Source organism: Eulemur rufifrons, chromosome 8, assembly GCF_041146395.1.
Source record: "Eulemur rufifrons isolate Redbay chromosome 8, OSU_ERuf_1, whole genome shotgun sequence".
Taxonomy (NCBI): Eukaryota; Metazoa; Chordata; class Mammalia; order Primates; family Lemuridae; genus Eulemur; species Eulemur rufifrons.
In genome coordinates this window covers 81,502,278-81,521,775 of record NC_090990.1, presented here as the reverse complement: position 1 = coordinate 81,521,775, position 19,498 = coordinate 81,502,278, and the positions used below count along the sequence as shown (strand labels likewise).

The window sequence follows — 19,498 nt, the reverse complement described above, 5'->3', positions numbered from 1 at the left end:
AAGGTTTCAAGGGACCCTTACCTAATTCTGTCTACAAGAATAGACGGTCACGAAATTTTTCTAAGATAAACACGTTAAGCCCAAAATTAAGAATAGACCTAGCTGAGCATACAAATTAAAGATAAAAATGTATAAAGCAGGAACACTGAGTCTGTATACTAATCTAATCTATTTCTCTAAATACAGAGACATGTGGTCAGAAGTGAAGCAGGAATGGCCTTGAAGTTTAAGATAGTTCCAGCTGCACGTTGTCTGCTGGGCAGACATTTCAATCAGCTTCTTAGCCTTGGGCCCAAACCGCGCTCTGCCTTGTAATAAGCTTTAGGTGATAGCTTGCAGCTTCAGAGAAATGTTGCTTTGCAGATGTCCTCTGAGAATGCCTCCCTTTGTTGCTAAACAGCTTCTAGTCTGTGAACTAACATGCCCACAGATTCCTTCAAGGCAAAGCCCTGCCAAACTCCTGAAACCTCTCACGTCTCTTAGCCCTATTTCCCAACACTCCATGTGATCTAGACTGAGACTGGCTCTACCAGCCAGAGGACAGGCACCACCTTTCTGAGCAGTGCCTGGATGATATGGACACACCGCCATAACTCTCCAAGGAAAGGCTCTAATTTGGAATTACCTTCATCAGCCCATTTTCAGTAAGAACTGCCTGAGATTCAACCTAGGCTTGACTCTTCCGAAATCTTCCAGGTCACTCAGACTTGGTGTAATGAAAGTATCTAGCAACATTACTGGCATATATTTGGTGTTCAGTGAGTGTTTTTGAAATCTGAGTCTGCTTCCCAACTTCCTAAATCAAGACTGTACTCTATATTCTCTTTAGTACCCTATGTAGGTACTCAAGTCTTTTCTATGTAAGCTGCAATTTTTCAGGGGCTGTAATGTGACCCTTGGTATACATAAATCCAGGTAGTCATAAATGGTCATAATAAAATTCTGCCATATATAATAAGGATATTTAAGAGTTTTATCAACTATTCTTCTTGGACTCCTAAAGCAATGCTTTTCAATATATTTCACTTCAAAGCACACATAGAAAATAGCATTCTTGGGTTAAAAAGGTGAGGTGATGGGGCTCACCTCAAGCCAGGTGTGGCTTGGCTGATCGAGGCCCCATCTGGCTTCTCAACATTTCTTCGCAGGGGGATCAATAAATAGGCACATCTGTTGGGGAGCTAGAGCACCTCGCCTCAGGGTAGAGAGAAGCAGCCATGACTCACAGTGGAGAAAGTAGCTGATATGAAAAGCATACATACCCTTCATACCCAGACATTCATGAGAGCATATGGATATGGGCATTTTGCCAATGCCCAGCTAGCAGTAGTATATAACATCTCCCATATAAAACACAAATCTTATACAGGCAGGAGCATGCCTTGAAAACAGTTGTATAAGTCATTGTGGGGTTTTTTTGTTTGTTTGTTTTCCTATGTTATATGGTATAAATGATAGATGTGTTCAAATCATAGGCAAGCTACCCTAAAATGTGACATTCAACTCTTAATTTATTGAAAACATCTATTTTCTATACCGGAAACATTATTTTCTTCTTATTTCACTTTCTTGATACTTTTATAATTAGCATTAGCAATAGGTGTTCTTTTTAGGGCCTTTTTTTGTGGAAAAAGTAAGGTATCACTTCAAGAAAATTTATCCATGCTTTACTAGCAAGGACAAAGTGTCACAGAGGTGATGGGCAATCAGCTAGGCTTCCTCACTAGCTATGTTTCTTACAGTCACAGGTCAGTCTTGCTGCCTATAAGGCTCAACTTACACCCTGGCAAAATTCCAAAGGGTATATAACATGAATTACCTTCCAAAGGTTGAAAAGGAAAATATTAAATGGTGACTACCAAGGGTCCATTATATCTTCTTTCTAGCTTTTTTTAAGAAGAAGAAGAAACAGAGTATATTATATATATACATATATATGTATGTATATGGCTAGTTTAAGATTATTGTCTACCTCAAAGCATAGACAGAAGGTTCCATGACTCTCTGAAGGAGGGAAGTGAGTTTAAATGTTTACAATGTGGTATTTGATGTCAGACTCTGGGCTCAAATTCAGTTTCTGATTCTTCTGGCTTTGTTACTTTAGGCAAGTTATTGTTTCTTGTTATATTTTGTTTTCTCATTTGTAAGATGGAGATATGAGCATTAAATACTACATATAAAATCTGAAAAGTGTTTAGCACTTGGATTCAATAAATGTTCATTGTTGTGATCGTTATTTTTGTTGTATTATTTCTTGTCTTCTCTGCAGTGCACAATGCTATGCAGTGAATATTGATGGTGCCTAATTAATTATATCACTTTTCTCTTGACAGGATGCTCCACACCACTGGGTATGGAAAGTGGAAAGATAGAAAACAAGCAAATCACAGCTTCCTCCTTTAAAAAATCTTGGTGGGGAGATTACTGGGAACCCTCCCGTGCCCGTCTTAATGCCCAGGGACGTGTGAATGCCTGGCAAGCCAAGGTGAAATATACTCTATGCATGGAATTCTCTCAGCTCTCCAGAAGGAAACAAAGGCCCTCACTACAGGGAACATGATGGGGGTGTGGGGCAGTGTCTAGGGAGCAGGAATATCATCTCGTGTTTCTGCAGATTAAAATCCTAGGTCTAAGAATCTAGCATATCTGTTGACTTGATAACTTTAGCTCTAACTTTGGCTCACAAGAGTTATCATCTCTGTGATTCTTGGTCTAGCCTTGATTTAAACCAGGAGTGGTGAAATTTTTCTGCAAAGAGCCAGATAGTAAATATTTTAGGCTTTGTGGGCCATACATTCCCTGTCATAACTACTCAACTCTACCATTGTCCAGAAAAGCAGCTATAAACAATATGTAAATGGACGAACATGCTTGTGTTCCAATAAAACTTTATTTGCAAAAAACAGGCAGTGGTCCAGATTTGGGACATGGGCCATCGTTTGCCAACTCCTGATTTAGCCACTTTATATTAGTGATAAACAAATGATTTAGATTTGCAACATCATCTCTTATTTTTCTTCACAATTTAGCAATATTTCATTTTCTTTCTTTCTTTTTTTTTTCTTTTTCTTTTTTTTTTTTTTTTTGAGACAGAGTCTCACTCTGCTGCCTGGGCTAGAGTGCCATGGTGTCAGCCTAGCTCACGGCAACCTCAAACTCCTGGGCTCAAGCAATCCTTCTGCCTCAGCCTCCTGGGTAGCTGGGACTACAGGCATGCACCACCACACCTGGATAATTTTTTCTATTTTTAGTTGTTTGGCTAATTTCTTTCTATTTTTAGTAGAGATGGGATCTCGCTCTTGCTCAGGCTGGTCTGAAACCCCTGAGCTCAAGCAATCCTCCCACCTCGGCCTCCCAAGTGCTAGGATTATAGATGTGAGCCACCGCGCCCGGCCAATATTTCATTTTCTTAAGAGTGCTAAACCTTTTTATTTCCATTTCTAAAGAGCTTTGTGACATTCCTTGAGACAATTGGAGGCAAAGTGAGATGATACGGGGTTATAAATCAGTGATCTAAGTTAAACACTTTCCAAAGTGTTGTATTGCCCCTTATATTAGCCCATTAAGTATTTCAGATGACTTAATATTAGGGTAACTATTAACAGTTGACTCATTTTTGTTTCATTCTTCAACTAACCTGAGAAATCAGAATGGCATGGGTGACTTTATGATCCCATCAGCCAACTAAATCTGAATTCCATACTGCCTCCTTCCCTTAAGACACCTACACTAGGCTGGGAGTGGTGGCTCACGCCTGTAATCCTAGCACTCTGGGAGGACGAGGCAGGAGGATCGCTGTAGGTCAGGAGTTCGAGACCAGCCTGAGCAAGAGCGAGACCCCATCTCTACTAAAAATAGAAAGAAATTATCGGGACAACTAAAACTATATATAGAAAAAAATAGCCAGGCATGGTGGTGCATGCCTGTAGTCCCAGCTACTTGGGAGGCTGAGGCAGAAGGATTGCTTGAGCCCGGGAGTTTGAGGTTGCTGTGAGCTAGGCTAATGCCACGACACTCTAGCCTGGGCAATAGAGTGAGACTCTGTCTCAAAAAAAAAAAAAGAAAAAGAAAAAGACACCTACACTCTGATTCCCTGACTTTCTATAGAATTGCAGGACCTATCTTTAAAGTAGGCCACCAGAAAGTAAAAAAGAATTGTGGTGCTAATGGGGTAAAAAGGAAAGCTTGGACCCCACACAGATAGTTTGAGTCTGTGCCTCAAAACTCATTCTGGCCCATAACAGAATCACAGAATGTTCGAGTACCAACTAGCAATCCATCTGGTCCAGACATTTCCTTTTAAGTCTAAATACTCAGGAGATTAAGTAATTTTAACTTAGTCTGGTAGCAGAATCAGAACTGGAATCTATTCTCCCAGTAAACAGGCCAATGGCTCCTTCCTCCATTTGAAGCAGCCCAAACACCTCATTTGTAATTTTGCAGAGGGGAAAACTGACACCTAGTTAAAATAATAAAAATAATAATGTTATATTACAGTATGTTTATACACTTTATAAAATCCAATGTTTTTCAGATGCTCTTTAGACCCGTTCATGGTTTAACCTTGTCACCACACCCTTTATTTTACAATCTTTAAAAATATTTACTCTCCACATAATTTGCTCTTACTCTTTGCAATGTAATAAAGGCCCCAAAAATGAAATGCCAATTTTAATGCTTAATGCTGTCATTTTAAATTTGATATTCTGAGTTAGAAATATTTGTTTTGTTTAGCCTTCCATTTGCATGAAATATCTTTATAGGGTCTCTTCAGAGAGGCTGAAAATTGATGCCAGACACATACAGGCACATATACTTATGTCCAGCTCTTTACAACTAAAGCATCCCTACCTCTTTTATGCCTACAAAAATCCTTTAGCTACCTACAAGGGCTGTCCGGAAAGTATCCAGCCATATAACTGTCCTTGTTGTATTAGCAATGGCTGGATACTTTCCAGACAGCCCTTGTATACCCTGTATCACTGGTGCAACCTTGGTTTGAAGACACACTGAGACACCATCCAGATGTCGTTAGAGGATATTACAGACTTAAATTTTCTACTACAACCATTTTAATTAATTTGGTTTAAAAATATATATGTTATGTGAATATGTACATATGTGTTTGCATTTATACACATACACTCATGCACGTATGAGTGATACTGAAAAACTACTCATTTCATATAGAAGTGAATGAAACTATGGGACATGATAAATCTCCCAAAGGTGAGAATTTGTCTCAGATTACTCCAAAACTCAGGTAGTCTTTCTGGTCTTCTTTCTCCAAGTACATATTACCAAACATGTGATTAGGCATTTTGTTAGGCCAGAGACAGGACAATTTCTGTGTATCAAGCCACTACTATGGCTTTAACAGGTCTCTCAAATATCTCACTTATTTGAAATATCAGAAAAGAAGAAATTGGACTATTTCTGATATTTGACATTAGCAAGGAATAGAAAAGAGAAGTTAAGCTTTTCTAAAATAAATTAAATAGAGAGACAATGCTATCCAAATCTTTCCCAGATAACCCTGCAGTAATATCATCATAGTATTTAAACAAACTTGCTTAAGAGAATATTTATAGATAATTTAGTACTTCAATAATTTTTCAAATAAATTTATTCATTCATTCAACAAGTATTTATTGAACACCAACTATGGGCCTTGCATTATGGTGAATACCAGGGAGTGAAACTAAGTAAATCTCTCCCTCATGCAGTAAGGGATACAAACAACAAATAACTGTGTGCGGCATATGAAATACTGCCACGGAAATGCTGTGGCAAAAAACAAGAAATTGAAAGTTTCTAGGAGACAGCGAATCCTAAGGAATGAGACAAACAAAATCCTTCTGAGCTCTGTGCATTTCTGAGTACCTTGGTCTGAAAAAAAAAGAAAAGTTTTTAACATCCTTCTTATCCATGTGTTTTTGTCATTTTCATAGGCAAACAACAACAAACAGTGGTTACAAATTGATCTACTCAAAATCAAGAAGATAACTGCGATGACAACGCAGGGCTGCAAGTCTCTGTCCTCTGAAATGTATGTGAAGAGCTACACCATCCACTACAGTGACCAGGGAGTGGAATGGAAACCTTACAGGCAGAAATCCGCCATGGTGGACAAGGTAGAGTGGCACCTTGGCAAAGAGAGAGCAATTTGAAAACTGTGCTATGATGAAAATAACAATACCTTTCATTTGACAAATATGTACTGACCTGTACCACCTCTTTAAGTCTTCTAAATCCTAGTTCTTCAGGTGCCTGGTCTTGGGACAAGGACCATGCACATCACCTTTCTGCTTTGACAAAGCCTCCCATGAAATAGTTAGGACAAAACACTAGGGGATGTTGCAAAGCTTATTTAGCTCTAACTGAGAAAGATAGTGAAGGCATCCAGAAGGGGTTATGTGAAATAACACCATGTTGGCATTGCCTTACATATACTTGTTATTTGTGAACTGATAAAATCCAAGCCATAAATCTTTTTGTGTCATATTGCTATTAAACAGAAAACAATTAGTATCTTTACTGATGAGGAGACTAGATTTTCTGCAAAATGTACTCCTTCCTTACATTCCTAAATAATTCTACTTCCTAGTGGTGTGGTTAAAAATACTACCAGAGGCAAAGCTAAGGCGATGTGCCTAGTATTCCAGGAATGAGAATTGTGCTAGAGCCAGTAGGAGAGACTCACAGAAGGAAACTGATATTTACTGAATTCTCATCAAATGCTTAGCACTTATCTCAGTTAATACATTTGAACCCGACTCTCACCTTTTTAAACTCCTGGGTTGTCTGTTTTGGTTTGTGTTATTTCTCACTATCCCAGGTTGTCTTCATAGCAGGCTGAGGGTCATTGTCGTAAATAAATAGTGATTTTGCTTCTGTGGTGTGTAAATCCTGGGGAGCTTGCTGAGGATGGAGGAAAAAGAAACCCATAAAACAGTTAAGAATATAACGTATATGCCTAAGTAAATAAATAAAAATGCGTGGCCACATTTTAAATGTCAGTAATAGTTAACCATTTCTTGGTGGCCACTACCTTGTCATATGTTTACATACACCTTTAAAATTTCTGTGAAGTAAAATTTTGTCCTCATTTTGCCTGAGGAGCTGGAGAATCAGGGAATATAAGTAATTTCTTCAAAGTCACATAGCTACAAAGGCGATAAGGGAAGTGATGGCTTGGCAGCTGCTCCACAGCGTCATGGCGGATTTCTTTATTGTTCTCTAACTTGGTTCAGAGCCCTGGTGGGATGAAATCCCTCCAAGGGTCTATCTGGCATGTGATTTCATAACTGACGACCATCACTGGGATAGTGTTGTATGTGTTCTTTGATGCCTTCTGTTTGAGCTGAAAGGATAAAAAATTATCTAAGATTTTCATGCCCACTTATACTGTCATTAAATATTTTTCTCATTATTTTGCTTCCAGATTTTTGAAGGAAATAGTAACACCAAAGGACACGTGAAGAACATTTTCAACCCCCCAATCATTTCTAGGTTTATCCGCATCATTCCTAAAACATGGAATCAAAGTATTGCACTTCGCCTGGAACTCTTTGGCTGTGATATTTACTAGAATTGAATATTCATAAGCACAGGAAAGAATCTTTAAGACATCAAACCATTTAGATCTGGCAGTGTATTTTGTGGTTATTTTAAATGTTAACAATTTTCTACTCTTTCTCTTTTTTTTCTATTAGAGAATAAAATTTTATAAGAAACTTCTATAACTCCTTGCTACCATTAAGTAAAATGGTGGCTATATTTCTCCATTAATTTGAATATAGATGGGAAAATATCAAGAACCAACAAGAAAATGACTTATCTTTCACAATGATTAAAAATGCCATACCATGCTTCATTATAGCTCTTTTAAATCCTATACACATTAATAAAATAGATACTTTTGAAAACCATTTATAGACCTGGATAACTTTTATTCCTACATTTTGCTTTAAAAGAATTATGATTTAAGAGCAAAGGAAACAAAGACAATACTTTTAAGTGCTTTTTCTTGACAGTGGAGAGAAAAACAATCTTACCATATGAAATAAGTGCCTAAAATGCCCTGTCTTTCCTTGATGACGATGATTCTTCTGACTCTCCATGCGTAAAGAAACAGGCAAGCACATTTTCAGCAGTGCCATTGAAGTTGTGAATCTATCCTGGTCCCCCTTGGGACGGGATTGAACAAATTTATGTTCAAGGTTAGCATTAGATGTGGAACAGAACCAAAATAACCAAGGGAGAACTGAACATGTAACGTTGGCTTCATTCTAGCTGGCACTACATAGCATGTAGTTCACCTAAGGGAAAGCTAATACATGTAAAACAGAACATTGGAACTTTTGGTCCAAATGTAGAGCTATTCCTGCTAGAAGAGCCCCCCAGCCAAACAGGGAAGCAGTGGAAGTTTGCTTTCAGTGCCCTTCTCTCTGAGGCCTCAACCTCCTCCTGTCTCTTCCCCCGGCAGCGTCCCCTTTCGTCACTCTCTTCCCCTGGAACTTGGCATCCAGTGGTCCTACAGACATTGTGGAACTGGCATCCTTGAAGTCACATGCGGTAGACAGTCACTGTTGAGGTTATCTATATTTGTGAAATAAACCACCCCAACACTGAATGTTTAAAACCACAAAAATTGTTATGTGTGGTGAAGCGTATGTTACTTAACTTGATTTAATCATACCACAATAAGTACATATATCAAAACATGTATACCATAAATATATATAATTTTTATTTTTCAACTAAAACATAAATTTTAAAAATAACTTTAAGACATATCAATAAATTTATCATCTTTTATGGTTCTATGGGTTAATTTGGCTAAGCTGAGTGGTTTTTATTGCTGGCTTCATTTAGGGTCTCTCATGAGGTTACAGTCAGACAATGGCCACATCCAGAGTCATCTGGAGGCATAACTGAATGCTAAGACAGCTGGTCCTCTTTCACTATATGGCTTTTCTACACAGTCTATCCATTGATGTCTCCAACAGGGTGACTTTGTATATGGTTTTTCAGCCTCCCAAAAGCAAGTGTTCAAGAGGTGGGAAGAAGCAGCTGCCAGTACTTTTAAAGGCTAGGCCCACAACTGGTACAGGTTTACTTCTGCTACATTCTGTTGGTTAATACAAGGTACAGGCCAGCCTAGATTCAATGTAGAAGGGAACTACATAGGGCATGCATAACAGGAGGCATAGTTCATTGGGAACATCTTTAAAAATTAACTGCCAGAGTTACTATTGCACCTATAGGTAGGGTGAGCCCTGTGAATATATATGAGAATTTCAAATATTTACAAAACATTGGCTTTCTAATATTTGTATTCCCATTATTTCTTCCTTTTCATGGCTCATGTCATTGTTCCACCAACATTTCTGAGATTTTCATTCTGTTAAAAACACAAAGAAAACATTCCTTTGTTCTCTCCAAGGCCAGCCTCATAGATGTGCAATCTGTTCATTCCCATGCTTAGTTTAATGCTCTGCTGTCACCATCTTGAAATCCTTAATAATTTTCAACAAGGAATCCAAGATTTTGTAATGAGCCCCCAAAATTATGCAGCTAGTCCTGGGTCTTTCTATTGAAGAATTGGACAGAATCTCTCTTGATCTAGAATCTAACTCAGATATAATAGAGGCAAGAAAACCATGTGGAGTAATAGGGGGATACATGGGAGTGGAGCATAAGACCCAACTTCATTATCCTATGTATGAGAAAAATAAGGCCCTCAAGATTAAACAACTTACCCAAGGCTGAGGCTTGTTAGTGTCAGAAATAAAACCAGAAACCAGATGAGCATACTCCCAGCCTCTCTTTCAGTCTGGTTTCTCTTCCATAAAATAGAAATTATAATGCTTGTAATTCATCCTACCCCAGACAGGTAGACATGAATATTAATTGATGCCTATTAATTGATCTGGAAAATACTTGTTTGGGGATCAATGAGATGATTGGGCTAAATCTGATGCTATGTTGAAATATAATAACTTCTCTTATTTTGAAATAAAAAGCATTTCTACTTTTTTTCCCTCTCTTTGAAGTCATTTAGATAAAATCACAACTTGGCTTCACAGTATATACTCCAGTGACATAACATAGTCCAGTGTTTGTTTTATCATGACTGGTTGCCATGGAAAGAAGTTAAATGACTCATAGTGCAATTATGTTGCACTATGCACAAACATTATCAGTCATCCTAGTTCAAAGTTGGAAAAGCGTAGCTGAGAACATGTCACTAATATGAAAGGGTGAGAAGAAATATGAAATTATCTTTCAATGATCTTTTTGAAGTTGTTAAAAGAAATAACAAACTTCATTCCAGTTTTTAGAATAGCTTTGGATAATAGCCATATTTTGGGTTCAGGACCACTATGGCAAACTCAGGCAAAAACCACTGGTCAAATATCTTGGGTCATCCCATGAGCCATGAATGTTTCACTATTTAGGTCTCTGATAGACCAAAAAGGAGCAATTCACAGGGCAGTGGATTTTGTTTCTATAATTGGCACATGCCCTAATGCAGTGGACCTAACACATACTTAAACATATCTGAAAATTCCATGTTACCATTTTTCTTGTTTTTTTTTTTTTCCTAATAGAGAGGTATCTTACAGAAAATTCTGAATGCCTGATTCTCCCAAGTTCTTATGTTCTCATAGCCTAGAGATAGGGAACGCCATGGGATATAGATAAAATGACTGTGTGTGGAGTGACATTTACATGGTAACTGTCCAGATAACAAAAAGGTTTTCATATCCAGATATTTACTGTATTGGAAGAGACTATAGAGCTTTAAGATTTTGATATCTCTGGTTTATATAAACTGTCCCCATCAAAACACATGCATGTATTTTGCATTTGGTAGATGTAAAGAAAACTTAATATTAACCTCCCTAGATGTACCATCATTTTAATTTGTTTTTTAAAAAGTATTAAGCTCATTCTAGCTACACAAAAAAGCACTATGATAGGTATTGTAGGGGGAGTATATAAAGGAAATCAAAGACATTTCTCTGGCCCTTCAAATATATCATCTAGTTGAATAGAGAAGACAAACATAATAAGCAAACAGAGACTATGAGCCTAGTAAGTGTAACAGATTACCCAGAGTAGAAAAAAGACAGGAATAGCCCATGTGGGATGGAGTGAGACTGTGAAAGCTTTTGGGGCAGAAGATTTGACCAAGATGATATGAAGAGGATGGTGGACGTTTATGAAGGAAATCTGTGCAGAATCCCAAAGGAGAGGATTGAGATAAGGGTCAATGAAAACCAGGGAAGTGTAAGAGCTTTATGCTCAGACTCCTGTATGTTTTCCCTGATGTACCTACTTCTCCCTTCTCTCTCTGTACGGTCTGATAATGACTTACCCACACCCCTCCCTCCATTTCCTCCAGCCTGTCCACAGATCCAGTGTATTTGCCAAGTCAAAAGAAATAACGGCAGCAGCTACCCTGGATGGACCCAACAATCTGAGGCAGGGGTAAGGGACACACAGATACAAAACATGTCTCTAACCTGCAAACTGTGAATGATAGATGGTGGTGACCAGCTTATAAGCGGGTTGCCTTTGGAAATGTTATGGAAGATGCTCACATGGGACAGGGTTCTGACTTGCTTGGGGTGATAGGAAAATGGCACTGGAGCATGGAGAAGATGGGTAAGAGTATGTTGTATGCGGGAAATTGACTAATAGAGAGATTAGACAATTACAGGGGATGTTTGGAGAATGGCAAGATTTCAAAGTGCTTATGTGATGGTTTTGTTTTGTTTTACCACTGGTCCACATTTAAACAACCTCCAGTTCATCTGCACTTTCATGTTTTACACTTAGGGGCAGCTTCTCAATGTCTCAGGAATGATGTACCAATAATTTCATACCCTCACCTGCTTTTTATCGTCATGAAATTTGGTAATGGCTTTACCATTTTATTTATTTCAACTACCTTGTATCGAAGTTCCTCCTTGCTGACTAAGAGGCTTTCTGAAAGTCTGAAATGTGGCAACCTTGTTTACAGACGTGACAGACAAAAATGTAAATAAAACATGTATTTTGTGAGTAGTCTGAGGGAAACAGTAACAAAGGCTATATTTCTAGGTAAAATGCTTAGAATAGTACTTGTCACCTAGTAAGAACTATATAGGTATCGATTATTAATATTATAATACTATAAATATAATCATGAACATAAAATAATATAAATATGACTATAACAGTATTAATTTCTTCTTTGTCTCTAACACTTTTTAATGCTAGTCATTATTTTTAAAAATTGTGATCAAATGTACATAACATAAAATTTATCATTTTAACCATTTTCAAATGTACAGGTCAGTGGCATTAAGTACATTCTCATTGTGCAACCATCACCACCATCCACTCTCCTTTGAATTATTGCCCTGTTTTCTCCAGGTTGCTTTTCCCACTAGGTGGCGTGTCTGGTTCAACTGTACTTAGCCAGAGTTCTGAGGACTCTCACGCAGAGGTCAAGCCTTAATTATCCAGGCTAAACAAAGAATTGAACAGGTTGCATGGACCTTTTTCAGTGGATTTAACTGACCTAATTACGTTTTTCTCAGAGGCAGGGACTATTAACATTAGTTTACATCCTGAGCCCATAGGCCTAGGATGGGATTCAGAAATTATTGTAGATTATCCACAAATTGAGAAAATTTAAACAAAATTAAGTAAAAATGTTCTCTGCAAGAATAACCAATTGGTTTCAAAAGAAGGAGGTTAAACAGGGAGAGGTAAATAAATTGTTCCAGAAACTAAATTATTATAGAAAGAACAGTCAGCGTGATAGATCACAGTATGCATTATAAAGACTACTTTTCTGCAATGTACCAAATAGGTCACTAACAATTATTGGCTGGTGATGATAGTGTGGTTTGATGTTTACCAGATATTATAAAGAATCCTCTCTGCCCTCCTGGAAGCTAATATTCTAAATTCAAAGGTCTCACATTTCTTCAGGTGGCAAAGTGATTGGAAAGCACAAAATAAAACCCAAATGACTAAATACAACATAATTTTATGTATGTATGAATGAATATATTTATTTCTCATCTTGTCCTCCCAAGATTTAAGGTTCTTTAAAATAAAATATAACAAACTACCCGATAGCATATGTTAGTTAGAAGCAGGAGAGAAAACTAGAGATAGAAACCTAAACAGCAAGTAGAAAAAGGCTAACATGAAAATGCGTGCCATAAAGCTCTTGACCTTGCTATGGGTGAACTTGGGTTTAGCAAAAGTTTAATAGCCAATGCAAAAAGAAAAACCTTATAGGTTATACAATAGTGTCCCCCAAAAATGTTCAAAAGAAGCACATTTTTATTGAGACTGAAATTAAAAATAAATTTCTCCTGAAGGTCTATAGAAAGAGGCCACCATGTAAAGTACAGAATATCTCTAACAAGAACAGATTTTATGAGGTTATTTCCTATGCAGCCCTGAAGAGTGGCTGAAGCTTCCCCACCAAAGCACAGTTAAGTAAAACCCAGTCTTCAAAGGCCAGTGCTGTGTGGTCCAAGTGCATGGCTCTTTGCTGCTCTGGCTTAAGCCAAAGGTAGATTTTGCCTTTGAGAATTGTAGTCTCAAAATTAGTTTTCCTTCAGGCAATGGCTCATATAATAAATATTGTTTCTCTAATTCATGATTTTGATAGACATTCTGTGGCAATGAGCTCAAGATTGTACACTCTGCAAGGTGTAACAACTGCACATTTGCACAGTTATGTTCTTACACCAGATTCTATTACAAGCAAACAGTAGTGGAAGCCAAATGTTTCAGAGTGATTAATGGGTAAAAGATGTACATGGAGAAAATTTGTAACAATCTAATTTCTTTCCTGCTAATTTGGAAAAGAAAACCATTCTTATGGTGAAGATATCAACATTCAAACATTATATGTATAGACATTATCTGATTCTTATTTATACTTCATTGAGTACAGATTAACCATTTCTAATAATCGTACATCTTAAAAATAAATACAACATGTTTAGAGTCTTTCAAGTCAGTAAAACAAATATTTATTATTAATCATTAATAGAAAAGGACGTTTTAGTTACTGTGAAGAATACCGCCTGGCAGAGCCCCCAAAGAACAAATTTATTTACAAATTTCTAGTTATTAAAGCCTGGTTTGAGTAATTACATATTATTTTCTCCTTAATAACTAGCTTTTTAATATTGTGTGGTTTGTTGTCATATTAATATTTAGCATAATGGACTCCAAACAGTTTCTCCCAGATTCAAAATCATCTGGACTATAACCTAGATTTTGAAACATAAATATGTTGTTTTCAGCTTTAAAGGTCATAACAGGATATTTGCTTTAAAAGGTACCATTTATCAAGATTAAATCTGTTCACAAATAAAAGTAGGTTTATATTTAACTACCTTCCCCCACCATCCTCCCCAACATGCCCATTCCTCCTAACAGTTTTCTCACTATACATTTTCAATAAGCACAGACACAACTTTTTCCCCTTTTTATATTAAGAAAACTTCTTTTGAAGTAATCATTTTCATTACCTATTTTACCAAAACATATCTTGTAATCTGTGCTTAACCCCCTTTAAAGAACTGACCTACTTAAATCTAATGTCATGATTTTAAAAACAACCTTTCTAATGATGTTCTGCAGTTCCTTACAATCTAAATTTATATGAATGTGGAGGGATATTAAATTAGATTACAGGCTTTCCTAGAATATTTACTCAGAGTACAAGCTTCTTTCTTTCTTTCTTTCTTTCTTTCTTTCTTTCATTCTTTCTTTTTTTGAGACAGAGTCTCACTCTGTTGCCCAGGCTAGAGTGCCGTGGCGTCAGCCTAGCTTACAGCAACCTCAAACTCTGAGCTCAAGTGATCCTCCTGCCTCAGCCTCCTGAGTAGCTGGGACTACAGGCACACACCACAAGCTGGACTATGGCTCTTATTTAGGCTGGTCTTGAAATCCTGAGCTCAAGTGATCCTCCCGCCTCAGCCTTCCAGAGTGCTAGGATTACAGGCGTGACCCACTGTACCCAGCCCAGTTGATTTCTTAAATCCTTATCCTATTCCTTTATTTTTTTATCTCTGACCTTTTTCTCTACAGTATCACTACCATACTGAATCTATCTCTGACCTTTGATCTGTGTCAGTCTTTAGACTATTAAGGATTTACCAGTAAACAATATCTTTTAAGTTTTTCCTCTCTTCCTTCTTTTTTCATTTTCTCTTTCTTTTTCCAGAGAAAAAGACTTTTTAATCATATTGCTTTATCCTTTTTATCTAGGCCTGCACTCAATTAAAATTTCACTTTATAGTCATGAACAAATCTTTCTTCAGTAATTCATTTATTGATTGCCTATTAAGTGCTAGGCACCATTCCATGTACTGAAGAGAACAAAACAGAAAAAATGCCTACTCTAATGATGTTTACCCACAAGTTGAAGGAGAGAGACAATAAACAGTAAGAAAAACGTATAGGATGTCAGATAAGAAGTCCTAAGGCAAAAATAAATCAGAAGAGGGAAGTCTATATTGAATAGGACGGTCAGGGAAGGCCCTAGTAAGAAGGTGATGTGTGAACAAAGACCAGAGGAGGTAAGGACGTAAACAACACAGACTCATGGGAGAAAACTTAGCAGGCAGAAAGAGTAGTGAGTGAAAGTATCCTGCTATAAAATCATTCAGGCAGTGATCCAGGAAGAGCAAGGAGAACCATGAGGACTGAAAGCCTACCAAGCAAGGAGAAGATGAGAGCAAAGAATAAAGTGGGTGGGCAGAGGTGGGAAAAGATGGGAGGTGGGGGTATATTTAGGTCTAGAAAGCCCCTTGGGTTTTTTCAGAACGAGATGGGAAGTTACTGGAGAGTACTGAACTTACGCTTTAAAAGAATCTTTCTGGCTGCTATACTGAGACTAGACTATAGGGAAACAAAGCTGTTTGCAGGAAGACCAATTCACATGTGACTGCAGGTATCTATATCAATGGTGGTAGCAATAGAAGCAGTAAGAATAGTAGGATCTGGACATATTTTGAACTCAAAGCCAACAGAATTTACTAATGAATTGGACAGTGTACAATATAACAGCTGTCCCCTGAAGACCATGGGTAAAAACCCTCCCCACTGAATCATTGGCAATGCTTTTTAAAAGCCCAACATTGTCAAAATGATCCTTTCTTGTCTTTTCTATCAATTGTTAACAGATGAACTTTGCATTCTACTCTACTTGAACAGCCAATTTTTGTGAGAATAACCTGAACCTTGTCATCTCTCAGAACAGGCCCCCCTGTGTAATGTTAAACCCAAACCCATGCATCTCAGCTCTCTTGAACTTCTACCCCACCCATCTCACCGAGGCATCCAGTTCTCCCAACCCCTCCATTATATCATGCCTCTGTGCACCTCGTGGCTTCCACTCCTCCTTTAAGCCAGCACACACCCACTGACTATGAGTTCATCAATACTACTCATAAACCCTGGGGAAAACTCTTGCCTCTGACCTTCTGCCCCTCATCCCCACCTGTTGAGAAATCTACAACCTTGGATCAGTCCGGCCCCTGCCCACATCCAGGCTGTAACATACAGGCAGCCTTAGTTAGCTGAGCAATCACTATACACAGCTCTTGTCAGTCACTCCCCACATATGCCATTTAAACTTCCATATTTTATGGTAGAACCTGACTCATCCTTGTTTATCTTCTTCTCAGCTTGTACCTTGCCTCTGACCACATAGGAAAAATAGATCACATTAGAGACTGCTTTCTGCATTATCCCCTACCCCTACCTAGTGCCTATTATCTCCAGCTACTTTATCTCCTTGCATGAGGTGGCGGGGGTAGAATCTCGCTGTCTTAGTCAAGTACAAACCTTGCCAATCAGTTTCAGATCCCAGCAGCTTCCATACCTTAGAGACATGTTTCAAAACCCCCTGCATCTCACAGCAGTAGTTATATGATTATACATATTTGTCTAAACTCATTGAACTATACACTTAAAATGGGTGATTTTTATTGGGTGAAAGTCATACCTCAATAAAGTTGTTTAAAAGTTTTTTTAAACCCTGAGTCTCTTCTGTCCCTTTTTCCTCTACTCATGAATATAATCCAGCCTCTGAAAATATAATCTGCATTTACTGCCTGCACAAGCAATTAAAGATCTCCTACTTTGTGCTAGAATTTCTCCTAACTACTTAGAAGCTGACCCACTATTGTACTTAGATGATAATAGGTCTCATTTTTTAAAGATTAATTTTGTACCAGGCACTGTGCAGCATTTAACATCTTATAAATAATCTTACTTAATCCTCCCAACTACCCTAGGAAGTAGGTATTATCTCTAGTTATGTATGTATGTGAAAACTGAGCCTTAGAAGGGAATGGTACCTTGTCCAAAGTTGCTAAAAGTTGTAGTAGTGGCTGGGTCCTAAACCCAGGTTTGCCTGATGCATCTCACCATTAAGCTCTTCATATACTAAGCCAGGTGATGAGATTTTAGATAGGGTGGGAGGGGAGAGGTAAGATATAAGAATAACCAGCTGCTCGGAAGTCTCGTGTATTTCTCTATCTTGTGTGAAGTCCCTATCCTAACTGCTAGGGGCACATCAAGGTGTCCCTTGCCAGAATAAGGAACTGAGTCCCAGAGTTCTTGGTGGACCAGGAGATGCAAGATCCTGGATCCATTTATCTTCTCTTATATTTCAAAGTAAGAAGAGCTTCTGCCCTGGACGCTGGCACAGAGCTAGAAAAGATGAGGTTAGAAATGCACAATGGTATGGGTTATAGGCAAAAGCGTGAGTAAAGACCTCTCTTTAAAGGATATTCATACTGTAATACAGAGATGGATCTTCTTCACCTTGCGGTTCATGACAGACCCTAAAGTTGATTTCATCTAAAGATTTGTACATCACCACAGAAGAAGTGGGCAAACTATGAGCACGGAATTCTTCATCTATAGGTAAATGTGATGCTATAATACCTGTACCACGAGCTGCAAAAAAGTATTAATGAAGGTTGAAAGTAAAACTCACAAAGACTGGGAAACATGTCCACCAAACACTTATTGGAAAATTCTTATACTTAAAACACCAGAGGAGACACAGAGAAACATAAAGACCACACTCAGTTCCTGATCACAAAAATCCCTAGTTAGTGGGAGAGGAAGTCATGTACAAAATGGCCAGAAATCATTTCCCAAGCAGAACCTAACAAGCACATGGCTTGAGTAATTATATCCCGTAATACCTGAATGCCTCACCAAGAACTGAAAACGTCTTGTCACTGTTAGTAAGGATTCCAGCCAAGAACCCTCACTCTCAGAATCAGAACTGAGACAGAGATGAAAGCTGAACAGCATGATGGTAGTTTGCAGTTATGAGAACCTGGAGAGGAGTCCTGAATTAGGACTGTATTCAGATTAGAACCTGGGAAGAGTATTTCCTTACTCTCTCTCTTTGTGGGAGGATTTTACATAAAATGTTTTGAACCTTTAATTATTCATTGAAGAATATTTTAAAACACCTTACCAAACCACACAAAGTATACATAACTAAATGAGAGGAGAGAAAACAAGTGTGTGATTGTGTGTTCAAATGTGTTCATACATCGTTAAGAGGGCGGGAGGAGAGTGACATATCAGAAACATTTTAATAGATAAGGCCTGTCTCTGTGGCTTCCAGAATTTCAAGGCACTTGAAATATGTTCCTTGGGCCAATTCTGTTGCCACAAATGAATATTTGATGAGAGAAATCAACACACCCTTATTTCATTTCATTCAGGATTTCTTAAGTTATGACTCATTCACATGTGATTGTGAATGCTGATTTTGGACGTTACCATAGAGGTCACATGCTTTTATAAAACAGGACTTAACACATTTCCCCCAAAAGTTCTGATATATTCTTTAAGAAAGATAAAGTATAGCAGAAAATAAATTACTTCACCACCTGGCTTGGCTACGTAGTCCAGTCAGTTCTAGTCTCATGAAAAAGCCATTGTGTCTGATACGGAAACATGAACAGGGTGCTTTGGCTGAGTCACAGACTGGCTTCCAGCGCTCATCTCACAGGTGACTGTCTGCTCCCAGCATGCCTCTGGCAATCTCCAGAACCTCCCTGGGAACTCCCAAAGGTCACACCCCGAACCCTGGGCCACATTCATTCTAGTTCTAGGGGAAAACAAAACAGAACAAAACACAGCAGAGCTAAGACAATCACCACAATGCTGGCAAGTTTGCAGTCTCCTTACTAAGCCCTTCTCAGTCACACACATCTCTCAAACCCAATTCCAGAAGTATCCAAACCCTTCCTGGAATCTTCCATCTCGGTCGGAGCCTGGCTGCTGCAAGTTTGAGGAAAGTAGCTGTGTCTATAGGAACAGGAGTACAAGTGACATTTGAGGCCTGGGGTCAGGCACTGCCAGGTGTCAAGACTTTGCCATCGTACCCTCACTATTCAAGGTCATTGGTGTTGAGAGAGAACACATTCCT

At 38.2% G+C, this 19,498-nt stretch overlaps 1 protein-coding gene across 2 annotated transcripts in view; it reads left to right on the top strand.

The window, feature by feature from the left end:
• The window catches only part of F5 (coagulation factor V), a 67,088-nt gene extending 58,478 nt beyond the window's left edge, over positions 1 to 8,610 (top strand). For both annotated transcript variants that reach the window (XM_069480207.1, XM_069480208.1), the window contains 3 exons: positions 2,334 to 2,485; positions 5,952 to 6,134; positions 7,445 to 8,610. In XM_069480207.1, the coding sequence (XP_069336308.1) occupies positions 2,334 to 2,485; positions 5,952 to 6,134; positions 7,445 to 7,591 (482 nt within the window). In that variant the 3' untranslated portion in view covers positions 7,592 to 8,610. The remainder of the gene's footprint in view (positions 1 to 2,333; positions 2,486 to 5,951; positions 6,135 to 7,444) is intronic.
• Positions 8,611 to 19,498: the final 10,888 nt, after the last annotated feature.